Source organism: Triturus cristatus, chromosome 4_2 (genome assembly GCF_964204655.1).
Source record: "Triturus cristatus chromosome 4_2, aTriCri1.1, whole genome shotgun sequence".
Taxonomy (NCBI): Eukaryota; Metazoa; Chordata; class Amphibia; order Caudata; family Salamandridae; genus Triturus; species Triturus cristatus.
This window is the reverse complement of record NC_140586.1, coordinates 62,936,669-62,952,722: the sequence shown is the minus strand read 5'-3', so window position 1 is coordinate 62,952,722 and position 16,054 is coordinate 62,936,669. Positions and strand designations below refer to the sequence as shown.

Here is a 16,054-nt window from a genome sequence, read left to right as displayed (position 1 = left end):
AAAAAAAATCATCTTTTTTTTTTAAACGGCAAAATCCGCGCAGGGTGCGCGGATTCGGCCAAGAAAAAAAAACGAAGCGCGGGCTCCTGCGCTTCGTCATTAATTTATTAATTAGCCCCCGGGTGGGCCAAATCCCGGGGGCAATGTTTTTATTATAATGGGGGCCCAAATTGGCCCCCCAGCCCCGGGGACCGCCACCCCCTGGGGCTTCACAAATAAATGGGTGGGGGGCTCAAATGCCTCCCCAAGCCTCGGGGACACCACCCCCCGGGGCTTTGTATATTGTGGGAGGGGGCCGTGCGGCCCCCCTCCTGGAGCCCCACAGGGCCCACAGGATCGGCTCCTGCAGTGTCTCGGGGTGCTCACCCCTGGAACACTGCTGTTTGCTATGGCAGGGCGGGAGCCTCGCGGCTCCCGCCCTGCCATACCAAACTTGGTTTGGATTTTGAAAGAGAGAGCAGGGAAACCTGCTCTCTCTTTCAAAATGCAAACCCTATTGCTTTTCCACACGGGGAGCTGCATGTTAGCAGCTCCCCATGTGGAAAAGAAATGCCAGCTCCCGAAGGATGCGGGGAGCCGGTGGCACCATGGGGGCATTGGGGCTCCCCCCATGGTCCCCAACGTTCTTTATGGGTCCCGGGGAGAATATAAATTAGTGATAGAAGCTAAAAAAAAATTCCGGTAAAATTACGAGTCGCACACCCAGCGCGGCCTCCTAGTATGCACGTGCTGGGTGCGCGATTCCCAGCACGGCCCCCTGGTGTGAACACATTGGGTGCGCGGCTCCCAAAAAAAATTGGGCAAAAAAACAATAAAGAAAATAATATAAATATATTAAAATAAAAATATAAAACAAAAATAAAACAATATTAGAGTTTCAATATTTAAAAAAAAATCAATTATATTAAACATATATAAAGTAATTAAAAAAATAAAATATGTAAAATAAATAGCTAAAAAAATGTAGAAAATCAGTATAAAAAAAATAAATATAACTATTATTGCATTTAAAAATTGTCATTTAAAAAACCTTCGAAATTCACTGAAAAAACCATAGGTTTCAGACATATTATAGTTAGGAATTAGCATTTAAAAAACCTTAGAAATTCACTGAAAAAACCATAGGTTTCAGGGCTGTTATAGTTAGCTGGACATTTCACTCGTGCAAAACCATTGAAATTCCTCCGTTATAGTTAGTTCTACTAACTATAACTGGCGCGCCCGCAATCCACTGCTGATGATGTCACATATTACATCATTCATGACATAGTCAGTGACATCACTGATGACATCTCAAATGACATCACTGATGACATCATCCAGTGAATGTGGTTTGGTTTGATATTTAAATATGTATTATTATATAAATAGCAATCTTCATTGAAGAATGAGTGGATGTCTTAGTGTCTAGATAAAGGATTTACTAGCTGTGTGATTGACTGTTTAAGTGACTAATTTAAAGTGTCTCACTAAATATATGATTTAGTGACTAAACTGTGTGAATGTCTGTATCACTCTGTCTGTTGTTGTGTAAAGTGCTGCATCAGTTGGTTACTAGCTACATGAAAGTATATATTAGATATTGATTAGTTAGGTAAGTATTTGTATGGGACAGTGAATGTGTGTGTGGTTGGGTGGGGGTGTGTGACTGTGCAAAGATGTGTGAATAGTTGATTCACTAGGTATATGAGGTTAAGAGTGCATGTGGAAACAGTTGTTTGGGTGAGTGAGTATGTTTATGAGAGTGTTGGTGAGCAAATATATCTCTTAGTGATACATGTGCAACGAAGTAGAAAAATAAAAGGCAGTGTATGTGACAGTTGTTGTATATAAAAAACTATACATAAGAGTCAAAGATTGTGTAAATGATTGTATGGATGACTGTATACTTGTAAAAGTGATTTTATAAGACACGTACGAGTTACTATCTGTATAAATAAATGAATACATAAATGAAGTAGTGCTCGTATAAGTGTGCAGCTGAGTAAATGTAAGTGTGATCAATAGTTTACATAAGTGAGTAAGATGACTGTATAAGTGAGTAGGATGTGTGCTGGTGTGTCAATGTCGATATATGAAGTGCATTTGATAGTGTTCTATTGATTTGTAACATCGTGTATGAGTCAATTTATAGGTGAGTGTTTAGATGTGTGTGTAGACCTAGGAATCACCGAGTGGGTTTCTAGAAACTTGTATTAGTGTGTCAATGGTTTCAAAAATGGTACTTTGTATTTTATACTGAGTGATTAAAGGTTATACTACTGTGTGATGAGGTGTATCAGATTGTCACGTGGATGATGTCATCAGTGATGTAATTTGAGATGTCATCAGTGATGTCATCAGTGATGTCACTGACCATGTCATGAATGATGTAATATGTGACATCATCAGCAGTGGATTGCGGGCGCGCGAGTTATAGAGGAATTTCAATGGTTTTGTACGAGTGAAATGTCCAGCTAACTATAACAGCCCTGAAACCTATGTTTTTTCAGTGAATATATATATATATATATATATATATGCAGTTTATGGGCATTGCACACAGGGATTGTGCAATGCTGTGTTTTCAGACGGGCTTGTGACCTTTCACGCAGCCTGCAGAGACAGTCTGCATGTAATTTTGTGGTGGTCCTCTAGGGTGGCATAGGACATTCAGCAGCCCTTATGGACCCTTTTTACTACCCTTGCCCTAAATACCAGGGGTACCATTTACTAGGAACTTACAAGGGTGCTAAAGTCATTACCAATTGGGTTACGATTGAACATGTCAGTTTTAGGAGAAATATCTGGAGCCTGGTTAGCAGGCTTCAGTGCACTGTAAGAGTTGAAAAACCAGCATCTAGCATTTGAAGTGGGGCAGAAAAATAGGCCTGGGCAGAGCTTGTGGAGTTTTACTCCGCGGAATTTGGCGAAGTTACCGGAAAACTCTGCTGAATTCCGTGGAGATCCACGAGCAGGCGGAGTTCCATCTTCTGGGTTTGACATTAGGTAGCAGGGAGGCACCTTCCTGCTTTTAGACTTCTATAGTTACACTTAAAAAATATTTCCACTCGAGGGCGCTGCAGGTCAGCATTCGGCATTACAGGTTACTTTCAGTAACGGAATAATGCTGGGTGTTGCAGGGGCAGAATTATACTGTTGGTCTTATTCTTAAGTGGTGTGAGCCAACACTTTACCCATGTTGTACGGTACCATTGTTGACATCCAGTCCCTCCACAGTTGTGAGGACGATATAATGCGCCAGGTGAGTTACACCAAAAAGTCTCCCATTTACAATGCAGTCTGACAGAAATCATTACAGTGCAGATTTATAAAGCAAATTTAAGGGCAGATATAAAAAACACTGATTCATAAATAAGCTGTGGCCCATGAAAAATATGTATGTACAGCGTCATTATATCTATTATTTAAAGAAAAACCTCACTTTTGGTATGTAATGCTAGGGGGCACATTAAAATAATGTTCACAGTAAGCTCACTCAACCAACAACAGACAAAGTCGTCTGATGGCATCACCAGATTGAGAACGTGCAGCATGAAAAACAATGATTTTGTAATCCTATGTGTAGTTGATTCACAATAATTTACAATCTAATGATAAGGGCCACTTGGAAGAAAATACCAACGAAATTATATCAGCTTATTGGGACACATAAAACTCATCTGTTTAAATCCTAAATGTAGTTCTACGTGGCAGATTACATACACAGGATTATGCAATTCAATGGGGGCTTTATAAAAGTGATTTACAATGCGGGTGCAACTGTGGTGTATGCAGATGCCAACAAATGAATAAACGAATGAAGAGAAAGATATCGCTTACCGGCCCCAGGGAGCTGGGTTCCTGTTACGGGCTATGTCAAGCCGATGGGTGGGCGTGTTGGGCTTTCACGGCCTGGGCCTTCCTGGTAGTGCTAGCCGGGGTTTCTTTGGGCCAGGCTTCTCTGGCAAACTTGGAGTACAGTGCTCTTATATCTGCTGGGTCCCTGGGCACACATCTTAGTTCATGCCACCTTAGGTATGCCAGGAGTTAAATCCAACCATGAGAAAGTAATTGTTGGCGCCAGCTCCTCTGACCCGGGGGCAGTCTGCGGAGCACTTCCAGGGCTGGGACAGGGGCAGGTTGGCCACACTTGATGGACTGGCCTGGGCCTGCTTGCCTGCTTTTTGTCTCTGCAACCAGGCTGCCTTGGGGAGTAGGTGGAGGGGAGGGAGGGCATGTAGAAGGAAAGACAGGGAGAGATGGGAAGCATCAATGGATGAACAAAGTGTTCGAACTGAGGATGGAGGACAGGGATAAACTGTATTTATTTAATGAATTTGAGCTGCTTGCATTTGCCGCATTTATGCCTATGGCGGTGATAATGTAGTATGCTGCTGACATTATTGGGTAGGGAAAGTGGGGCGAAGACTAAGGAGGAAGTACAGGTGGGAGGGTCACTTAAAGACGTGCAAAAGTGCAAGCAGAGTGCAAACATTGCTAGTGGAACAGTCTGTGAACTATGGAAATTGCATGCATGTCTTTTTTTAGTGACCACGCCAGTAAACTGTTTCACCTGAACACACCAGAGTTTTTGCTGAACTCCACGCTCTAAGTGGAGCGCAGAGTGGGAAAAACTCTGCTAACTCCACCAGCAGAGCAGAGTTTACCACCCACCCCTACAAAAAAGGAGGGCAAACTTCTGCCAAGAAGTCCATCTTCCTACACAACCCCTCCCCAGCCAATATGCCAGGAGTCACAGCCCACCAATGGTATAGATTTCCTTGTGTGTCAGGCAAGAAGGAAGTAAGGTAGCTGGCTGACCTATTGCAGGCCCTAATCCACCTCACTTCCGACTGTCCAGGTCACTTCCTCTGGAAAGCTGACACATCGCAAAAGTAATAGGACCCATTTTAAAGTGAACTATACCTACAGCTGGACCCTTTTCATTACCCCTTCTTATTTTCGATAGGGAGGTGCCCACCTCTTCTATCCTTAACTTTGCTAGGGCAACACCTAGCTTACACAAAGAGGTTACCCAACACTGGAATACCCCCCTCCATGACGAACAGGGTAAGGGGGCCTAACGGGGAACAACCTTTACATTGCAACTTTTACAACGCACTACACTTACAACGCAATTTTTACAATGCAACATCCACTACAACGCATTCCAATACATCACATGACACTACAACGCATTTTGAAAAACTACCTTTACAACGCATTCCATTACATCGCATACTACCTTTACAACGCATACCATTACAACGCATAATATTACACTACACTATCCAACACATACCCTACTGTTGCACCCCCTGGAGTTAGAATAGTAATTTTTACCCCTATACTATCCAACACTTACCCTACTGTTGCACCCCCTGGAGTTAGAATAGTAATTTTTACCCCTATACTATCCAACACTTACCCTACTGTTGCACCCCCTGGAGTTAGAATAGTAATTTTTACCCCTATACTATCCAACACTTACCCTACTGTTGCACCCCCTGGAGTTAGAATAGTAATTTTTACCCCTATACTATCCAACACTTACCCTACTGTTGCACCCCCTGGAGTAAGAATAGTAATTTTTACCCCTATACTATCCAACACTTACCCTACTGTTGCACCCCCTGGAGTAAGAATAGTAATTTTTACCCCTATACTATCCAATACTTACCTTAAATGCAATGTAATATTATGCGTTGTAATGGTATGCGTTGTAAAGGTAGTATGCGATGTAATGGAATGCGTTGTAAAGGTAGTTTTTAAAAATGCGTTGTAGTGTCATGCGATGTATTGGAATGCGTTGTAGTGGATGTAGCGTTGTAAAAATTGTGTTGTAAGTGCATGCGTTGTAAAAGTATGCGTTGTAACGTCATACATCCGGCCTAACTCGCTTTTGGCCATGGGGTCTGCCTCCCTTGCCAATTCAGTGCTGCCACAAAGGCCAGAACCCAACAGAGGTTACTGAGACATGCCAGTATCCAACACCACACCCTAGGTTTACCACTGACAGTTGGTGGAGCTTTTGGGGCCTCTCTTGCTGTTCAGAGTCGGGGATACCACATCCTGTGGCAGGCACCCTTTTTCCACTCTCTCTTCTGTCAGAGCAAGGACAACACCCTGGTTCTGCACAGGTTTTTGAGGTTTAAGGTTTAGTTTATTGCACAGTTATTAAAAACTCACAACACTTGATGGAATAATATTGTTGCTAAAAGTTTGGATTTAAAAAGAACAAAATGGAATGAAGTATCAACTTGTTTAAAATCTGCACAGAATCCTGGCTGCTCAGGACTTCTTTAGGAACAGGAGAAGCCTTACAAGTGCCAACTCTGGACTTCACCCCAACTGGGTCAGAAGGTCCTTTGGTTGGTTTAGGCCCAGTTACAATTTTGCAAGCCTTATAAAAAGCCTTTGAGTTCCTTAACTGCTTCAAATCAAAATGCAGGTAAGGAGCCAGGTTGAGCTCCTGGACTATCACCTCTGGGGTTGAAATCTTTACTAAGGTTAGGACCTTTTTAGAAAATTGTAAAAAATTCTAAACAGACTTTTAAGGCCTAACTTACTAATACATGTTTTACATCTCTATTAGAACGTGACTGGGGTTCTTAACACAAGGCCCCAAGATATAAGATTCGAAAATGTAGAAAAAAAATTAAAGTCGAAACATTTCAAATTGGTTTTTGACTAATGCCAGTTGTGGGTTTCATCGTGGAAACACCTACTGACCAAGTGGTAACAGCAAATGCAAAGTTTTGTTCTCCACCACTGATCCACTGATGCAGGAAGCTGGCTTTCTATGTAGTGCACCAAAATGAGGTGCACTATGCAGAAAGTCCAGACGACCCCTATTGGTTTGGGGGGCTTAAATTAATAATACCAAATGCTGTCTTTTGTGGAAGTGTAGGTGAGCAGTTTGGACTTATCAGAGGGTGGTGTTAAGCACTTGTTGTATACAGTGTCATTAAGTGAGACATACACTCAAAAAGAAACTTAAGACCAGTTTAGAAAAATTACATGGATTTTTATATATTCTTAGACACCAAGAACTTTGGTATGAGGTGAGTACTTTAGACGTTTAGATTTTGACAGGCAAAACATTAGAAAATCATAGCCGTTAGGTTTGAGGTGTGAGCCTCGAATGCAGTAATGTTATCCTAAGGAAAAACTTACATTGCATGGGGTCACTTGCAAATTACTTACAGGACTATTCTTCTGAACTTAAGATAAGTAGGGGCCAAGGTCCTTAGAACCACCAGCAGTTTCGGTTTACCTGGCCTGATGTGTCAGGGTGCAGAGTTGCTGGTCGTAAGGGTAGCCTCAAATGTTACTCCTAAAATCAATGGGGAAAAGTACCTGTAAAAGAAAGGCTGCAAGTGTGTACAAGAGGACCATTTCTGCAGAACCCAAAGGGGGGCTTGGCGTTTGAGGGTCTCTGGAGCAAGGGGGCGCCGTCTGTTGGTTCGGACTTGAGCTATGGGGCTCAGGTGCAGAGGTGATTTGTCCCATGGGTCACCTGTGTTAGAGTCTCTCACTTCTTGGGGTTGACCTGGTGATGGGAAAAGAACAGGACATAAGGGACACTCTCAGTGCGGGCTTCAGCAATGCTGATGTCCCTCTTCGGTAGGTTGGTCTTGGCAGGGTTGATATCTGGCCTAGACACTTAACAATCTTTGGCTGCTGCAACTGCTCCGGGACCCAAAGGTATTGGTGCAGGGTGAGTTCTGGCATCTCCAGCCTTTTTAGGGGGATGGATCAGACCTCCTAGGGCATGAAACCCCTTTGATAGGGTGCTACTCCCTCGGTGGACTCGGGGTTTGACAGAAAGGTGTACCAGGCAGATTCGGTTCTTGCTTGCAGACGGCAGGGAAGTGGCTCCTCCACTTCAAGAGAGATGCTAACTAGTTGTTGAAGTGCTGTGCAGTACTCGGAGCTTTGGAGAGGATGCACAGCTTTTGAAAGAGTTGAGTCTTTGCAATTGTCGCGGTTCCAACAATTAGGCAGAGTTTTGTGCCAAGTTCCTGGTCAGTCCTCAGTTCTTGCGGTAACTGCTCTTCTTTTGTCCTCTTTAGTTCCCATGAAGTCGAATCTAAGTTCCTGGTGTTAGGGGGCCATCTAAATACTCAATTTAGGGCCATCAAGTGGAGTGTAGGGCAATAGCCAATGGGCTACTTACCCCTGGAATCACTGCACCCCCTATTTGACCACCTCCTGTTGGTAGTGGACATAATCCTGTACCAGAGTTCCTAACTCCACCATAAACAAGCTGGTGGAGTCCTTCTTTTGTTTAGCACATCAGCCAGCCCACCTTAGGGGTGTGACTAGCAACACACCAACCTGCATAGCTAGTTTTCCTCCTGTCGAGGTACCAAACAGGTCCCAGGGCAGGGAGTGGCATCTCCCAGGCCTGGGAAAAGCCTGTGTCTCATATAAAAGGCAGCAGAGTCTTCGAAGCCTGTTGCCTTGATATGCAGATTTACTAGCCATCCTGCTGATGGAGATGTGAATAGCTTCCTCCCTTCAGGCATTGTTTCTGACCTCAGAGAGCTTGGGCTGTCACGTTCATGGGGGTCATAAACTCATCTGTGGTGGCAGGCTGGACGATACCAGTCAGCCAGCACAATAGAAGACTGGAAGGATTCAGGGGCACCTCTAAGGTGCCCTCTAGGTGCATGTCAGGCCAAATCCAATACTGGCATCAGAATGGATTTGTCAAGACTAGGTGTTTGATAACAAACCCTATTATTTTCAATGAAATGATTATGTAGCTCAGTAATTTGTGATGAGTGATGACCAGTGCCCAGTACATATACATAAGATGGCTGCCCTGTTCACTTGCAATATCTAGTAATAGAAGTAGACATCACAGGGGCCTATTTGATTGAATCAAAGACAAGGCTCTCAATGGATGGCATCGCTCCTCAAGGGACACACCCAGAGCATCCGCCTCCCTCTGTTCACATCACAGCTCAAGCTCACCATTTGCGGCATCCCTCAAGGTTCACCCCTTAGTCTTACCCTCTTCAACATCTACATGGCGCCATTAGTAAATATCGTCAAAACTCATGACATCAACATCATCTCCTAGGCCGAATACACCCAGCATGTTCTCTCGCTCTCAGCGGACCCCACCACAACAAAAGCCACAGCTGCATGAGGAGCATCTCAGCTTGGATGAAGGACAACTGCCTGAAGCTCAGCAGGGCAAACACAAGGAGATGATGGACGGAGTGCTGAAACTTTTCAAATACTCACCCCCAGTCACAGATCTGGGTTCAATCCATCATCATTCTTTAGCTCACTTTGCCACCCCAGTCACAGCTATATGCAAATCAGTCTTGACCCTGTGCCTCATGGGAACAGTCCAGCCCGAACTGCCAAGCCATGTCTTCCCTGGACCGGAAACAAGCATCCTGGGACCGGTTTTGGGCTAACAGCCTTTAGGGGCCCTTTTTAGTACCCCTGCTGTAGGTACCAGGGGTTTAATCTACTTACAAGGGTTCTTAATTCCTTGCCATTTGGGTTACAATTCAACATGTCAATTTTAAGGGAAAGAACCCTGGCACTGGAGCCTTGTCAGAGTCGAAAAACCAGCATTTAGCCGTTCAAATGGGGAATAAAAGTTGGGAGACATCTGCAAAGAAGGCAGATTTCTACATGTATCAGGAAGACCACATAAAAACTGGATATTGTCAACAGCATTTCAAAAACAAATATGTTCACCTTTGGACCAGATAATTCAGCAACATTTGTTGCTCGGAGGTTGGAAATAAAATGTCAAGTAAAGGCTACGTATCCACAAGTGCTATTTTATTCAAGATAACAAATGAAAACTCTTCTCTTTGGGCAACCTGTTAGGCACCAGATGCCTTTGTGGTCTGCTGTTAATGATTACTATTACCTAACTTGTCATCATTTATTAAAAATGTATTAACAATTGTCTCAGTCAATTGACAGTAGTATCCTTGCACTAACTTGCATTTGCTACTTAACAGCTCACTGCAATAAACAAGGAATTACTAAATACTGTTCTGTAGTTACCAAGGCTATGTGTTATAGGGTAAAAAAAAACAATGATTTTGATCTGATTGACAGCGAAAAGATGGAAAAAAAGTAACAATTCATGTCTTTACAGACAAAATTGAACCAGGATTTCACAGTTGAGGCGAAGGGTACTGGACAAGGAACTTTAACAGTAAGTGAACATAATTATGTTATAATTCTGTCAAGATACTTCTCCCTCTACAATGTTAATAAATAACAGATTTTTCACTATGCATCTCCATGTATGGTGTATGCTGTGCTGTTTTTCTCATAAGCATTAGTTATAAACATGGCAATTCAAGCAGATTCAGAGCACATTCTCTTAGCACTGGCCCATACAGTAAAGCACTGAAGAACCCAATGATGATTCAGGTCCAGAAGGCCCAAAGATATGTATCTACAACAATAAAAACATGGGGTTTGACCATTCCATCGAAGTATTAAAAGTCTGAATCTGCATTTATTAGTCCACGTACTCCAAATAACATGTTTTATTTGGCAGTCGAAATAAAGGTGGCCCAATAACACATATTATTTATAACTGTACCAATGAACGCTCAGACACACATTTATTACTGCACTGCAAAGGTAAAATTCCAGTTTATTACCTCAGAAGAGCAACATTCACAGGAGAAAACACTGTTTACTGCCTCAAATATTGCAGATTAATTACTTTACACAAAAAAACCACTGCTAAGATTCAAAAGATCTCTTTGTACAATTTTCATCCCCTGTATGTTAGCGTTTATAATAACACCATTGTTTTATGCGAACTCGTATCATTGCTGTCAAATTTACTCAAGATGACTTCCTCGTCAACCTCGAGTCAGAGATATGTGGTTAGACAGGCCCTGCAACCCAAAACCAAGCCTGCTGAATGATAGGACACAGGTGGGGTTACACTTAGCCTGAAGGCACACGTGCAACCAGGGAAAACCCTGATCGATCCCACAGATAGGCAAATAAACCTCAAAAAGTTATGAGGATATCGGCCTCAATAAAACACGTTTAGCCAAAGCTGTGTATTCCCAAAATACCACAAAGCTAGATACCACATGTAGTTAGGAACACTCAGCCAATCAGAACACTGAACGCATACCACATGTAGCGGTCATGCGCTCCCCATGCCTGACATCTGGGCACAAACACACTGGCCCACACTAACGCTCCACGTGGTAGAGAGCCACCTGTGTCCCTCCTATCAGATGGATGTATTTATGATTCATGACTAGGCCTGCATCCACATGTTGTACAAGAATGCATAATCAATGTATTGTACCTCAAGAACTGTATAAATAAGTGGTCAATACTTCTGTACATTGAGACTCTCTTCCAGCCGCTGCATTTAATTAAACCAACTTGTTCCTGTTTTGCCAAACCCCTTCTGTCTTTTCATTTTTTCAATGTAAATCCATATCCGAGCAAGACACAAATACATATCATTGCTGTCCAATTCACTCAAGATAACCTCCTTATCTACCCTGAGTAAGAGAGAGGAAGTCAGACAGGCCCTGTGACCCAAATAATTGTGACAGCATCCACTGATGACACCCTTTGTGAAGAAACAGGTAGTGATAGTATCCATGTCTATTCACCTGTCTTTAGCTGTTAAGAAGAAAATCAATTGTGGGTGCGTGGCCAGCCTTGGCAAGATGGCGGACACGAGCTGAGCAAGCTCTCGACCCCATCCGCGATCCGGATGGAGCCAATCATCCAGCTTTTATCGAGCCAGCACATCCTCTCTGGGCTCTAGGTACAGGGCAGCACCCCTGGAGCCTGTAGGAACATGTAAAGGGATGCACTTTGGCCCAAGAGCTCAACTGGCTCACGGTGAACGAGCTGGGTCTAGTAGTGTCTGACTGTGGGCCTGTGTGATATGGACGGGCCTGCCGGGGTGAAGTAGAAGATCGAGCCGTGGCCCTCTCCTGTCTCGGCAGGGCTCCTTCCTTCCCTCCCCGCTCGGGTGAGTGGAGTTTGGCGTAGGAGCCATGCCACATAGAGCCCTGGTCACGGCCTGCGGAGCCTGTGATTTGCATCGCAGAGTGGTGGCTACCTGTAAAGGCCTGCTGTTGGGACAGAACTGCACTACGGACCTGCGCGGTTTGATGGGTTCTGATCCTGTTTGGAGCGGGCACAGCAGAGCAAGCCCATCTGCTGGCTGTAGGCAGTGAGTGCGGCCCTGGTGGACCAGTTTTCTTCTTGATAGATACCGATGCAGGGGGGCCCAAGGTGGATTGGGCCCTGGCCTGCGGGTTCGCCAGAGAGTCCCTGATGCCGTCTTAAGCCTGCGGGAGCCCTGGAGGGCAGCGCTTGGGAGCTGCTTGTGTCCCTCTGCCCTCCATTTAGGGTATTGTGGTGCGGGAGGTGGGAGTTGGAATCTCCCTTCATGTGGTGGGGGCCTGCTCCTGTGAAAGCCTGCATCCAATCACTGGAATAGAGGATCTGGCCTCCTCCTCCTTCCCCCCCTCCCGGTGAGGCCCAGAGAGGATGCGGTGAGCCCGGGAAGGGTGCTGTGTACTTGGCATTGTCTGCTTTGTTGGAGACTCCCCTTGGTGTTGTAGTGGGGTGCAGCTGATGGTAACATGACTGTCCCTACAGGTGCCGACCTGTAGGGACAGTCAAGTTACCATCAGCTGCACCCCGCTACAACACCAAGCGGGGTCTCCCACAGAGCAGGCAATGCCACATCCACTGCACCCTTCCCGGCTAGCGTGGCGGCCCAGCCTGGAGGGCAGTAAGACTTTGGACCCCTGTGGACCCCCTCCTCCCGCTGCGCTGTGGATGCTGCCTGTGATGGTGCCTTGAATCCCTCCTGAAGGAGGCAAATTGTGATAAAGGGAGTGGGGCCTCTGGGTCTGCATTGCAGCGCCGCCTAGAAGTGCATCACGCTGCATGGCCTGGAAATGGATTGACTGTTCTGCTACCTCCTGTCAGAGGACTGACTAGTTTGTCTGGGACAGCCCTTGAGAGGCATGAGTCGACGAGGGGGATATAGGCCGCATTCCCTTGGCTGCTGTGTGTTGGACTCCCAGGTGAGAGGGGAGATGGATCTTACCAGACCATCCACAGGTGACAAGTTTGATCAAATTCTGGCGGCCATTGCGGAGACGCGACCAGACATGCGCGGTCGCATTGACTCAGTGGTAATAAATCTGAATCTGCTACGGGATGACCAGAAGAAGCTAGCCGGTTGAGTGACTCAGACAGAGAGCGCCCTCGGGGAACAACAACCTAATGTGAAGGCCATTGAGAGCCAAATTCGTACATTGTTGTGCAGAGTGTGGGAGCTGAAGGAGAGGGCCAAGGACCCTGAGGGCTGCTCCCGCTGGGAGAATCTTCAAGTTGTGGGGCTTCCAGAGGTAGAGGAGGGCTTGGACCCAATCTCATTCTTTAAACAGTGACTGAAGCAGGTGGTACCTCGGTGGCTCTCTCCCCACAGTATCAGATTGAACGAGTGCACAGGGTCCAGGGAGATGACCGCCGCCGGGATCCCTCCCTAGTCCGGTAGTGCTTTGCCTATTGAACTTCAAAGATAAAGAAACAATCATAAGGGAAGTCAGGGGTGCAGGCCTGCTGCACCATGAGAATGTCCACATCTATATCTTTCCGGATTACACCCTGATAGTGCAGGAGAAAAGTTCATCCTTTTTGGGCATTAAAAAACGTTTGAGTGAGGTTGGCCTTAAATATTCACTGCTATACCCAGCGAAGCTCAAAGTGATAGCCAATAAAACAAGACAACATTATTCCCCTGCCATGCAATGCCAGCAAACCGGGATAGAGAGGAGACAACACACTGGAAGAGGGCATGATAGGGTGAGGCGAGATCCCACACTGAGGGAGCTTTCTCCCTAGAGCAGATTTGAGACCATCAGCAGCGCACACTGTCGGATGTGTTGCTCCTAATGACAGAGCCCACTCCTCCAAGCCTAATGAATTCAGTGATGACTCACACGTAGGCACCGGTTCACCTGACTCACCCAACAGCACCACCTAACTTATGCAGCCAATTGTCACCACACAAACTGCAGACTATGATCGGACCTCCTACTGTTGCTCAAATGGCAATGTTTTTGATACTGCCTGTCTTGTTTCTTTTACTGAGCTCTTTAGTATGGGTCCAAGTGTTGGCTAAGATTACTCTTACCTTACTGTAACATGTTGGGGTTACAATGGATTAGACCATACTAAGCGGGTAGATGGCTCATGGGCTGCCTGTCTTTCCCTAACTCTCTTCCTCTTCTAGGGGTTTGGTCTCCTGGTGTGGTGAGGGTTAGAGCCCCGCCCCTAGTGGCTGGTTGGCCCCCCTCCTTTTCCTTTTCTTCTCTCTTACCTCAGGAGATCCTACTCATCTCTCTTTGACAGATAGAGCTTGAGTGTAGCACTGGTCAGAGAATCTCTTAGAATGGTTCTGTTGGTTTATTGTTTGTAACGTTGGTGCTTATCCTGGGAGGGAAGTTGGAAAAAGTAGTTTTTGTGGTTAGACAGGGCACAAGACAGGCAATGCATGGCCACCGGGCTCTCCTCTGGCACTGCTTATTATCCACAGGATGACCAACCTTAGTGTCATCACCTGGAATGTACGGGGGATGGGGACAGCGTGCAAGCAGCATCTGGTACAGCAATACCTGCGTCGGCATGAAACACATATCATGCTGTTGCAGAAGACACATGTGGCGGGTTCGGAGGATGTCCACTTAGAAAAGAAAAGGCACAGACAGTGTTATAGCACTACATTCTCTGGGTTTGCCAGAGGGGCGCTAACAAGATTCATGCAGGGGTCCCTTTTCAGCCTTTAGCAGTGGAAATTGATCCGGAGCGGTGCTATGTTTTTGTGGAGGATCGGCTGGATGGCCATTCGATACTGCTAGGCAGTGTTTATGCCCCAAACATGGCTCAATCGTTCTTCTTGGCTCGTCTCACTACTCTCCTCACAAGATGGGAGCATATAACCTGGCTAATTGGGGGAGGCCTCAATGGCGTGCTGGACCCTGTCATGACAGTCACATTGGGGCTGTCACAGTGAATGGCACATTGGTCCCTTCTAGATTCCTGGCACGTGCTTTACCCTACTGCGAGAATATTCCTATTATTCCCCATCTCATGACTTACACGTCAGATTGTATTGGATTCTTTGCTCCACGACAAGGCATGCACATGTACTGACTGGGGAATATTTAGGCTGCACCTTCTCTGATCACAATCCCCTTCTCCTACACTTACATTGGGGCATTCCATGCCCGCCTAGACTCACATAGAACCCGCAGCTGGCAATGCTTTAAGATAGAAGCTTCAGGGATCGACTGCACAAAATGCTGACAAAATATTTCTCTGAGAATTGAGGCACAGCAACATTGAGGCAGATGGAGTGGGAGGCATTGAAAGTAGTGCTGAGGGGGCACTGTATTGGTGCTGTGCCGGGGTGAGGGCAAATCTACATAAAGAACTGGCAGTGTTAGAGACAACTCTGAATGCATTTGAGACATGAGATCGTGAGGCCCTGGCAGAGCACCGCGCCGTTTCTGTTGCCAGGGACCATCACGCCCAGCTGGTGGCGCAGCTACAACGACTCAACTTTAGGTCCAGGTTGCATGGGAAGGGAGATAAAGCTGTCCGGCTCCTGGCCTGTCTCCTGCGCAGTGTGAACCCACAGATGCCCATCACTGCCATACGGCAGTCCCCAATCAATATGGTCTACACCCAGTCAGATATGCATACTGCATTCGCAACATACTACAAAGCGCTCTATGACCCGCTTCCCGCTGTCAGCACGGCACACATACAGACTTTCCTTGAGTACTTAGAGTTGGCCAATCAATATGGTCTACACCCAGTCAGATATGCATACTGCATTCGCAACATACTACAAAGCGCTCTATGACCCGCTTCCCGCTGTCAGCACGGCACACATACAGACTTTCCTTGAGGACTTAGAGTTGACCACTATTGATTGCACCCCAGAGAGGAGTTACAGCTGCCCCTAGTGGAGCAGGAACTGCAGGCACAAATAAGAGGGCTAGCCACC

At 45.8% G+C, this 16,054-nt stretch overlaps 1 protein-coding gene across 1 annotated transcript in view; it reads left to right on the top strand.

Moving 5' to 3' along the window:
* Window positions 1-16,054, top strand: part of LOC146832981 (complement C3-like) — a 1,056,379-nt gene that overhangs the window by 766,949 nt on the left and 273,376 nt on the right. Inside the window, exon 31 of the mRNA XM_085600524.1 lies at window positions 10,121-10,180. Coding sequence (XP_085456650.1) covers window positions 10,121-10,180 — 60 coding nt within the window. The remainder of the gene's footprint in view (window positions 1-10,120; window positions 10,181-16,054) is intronic.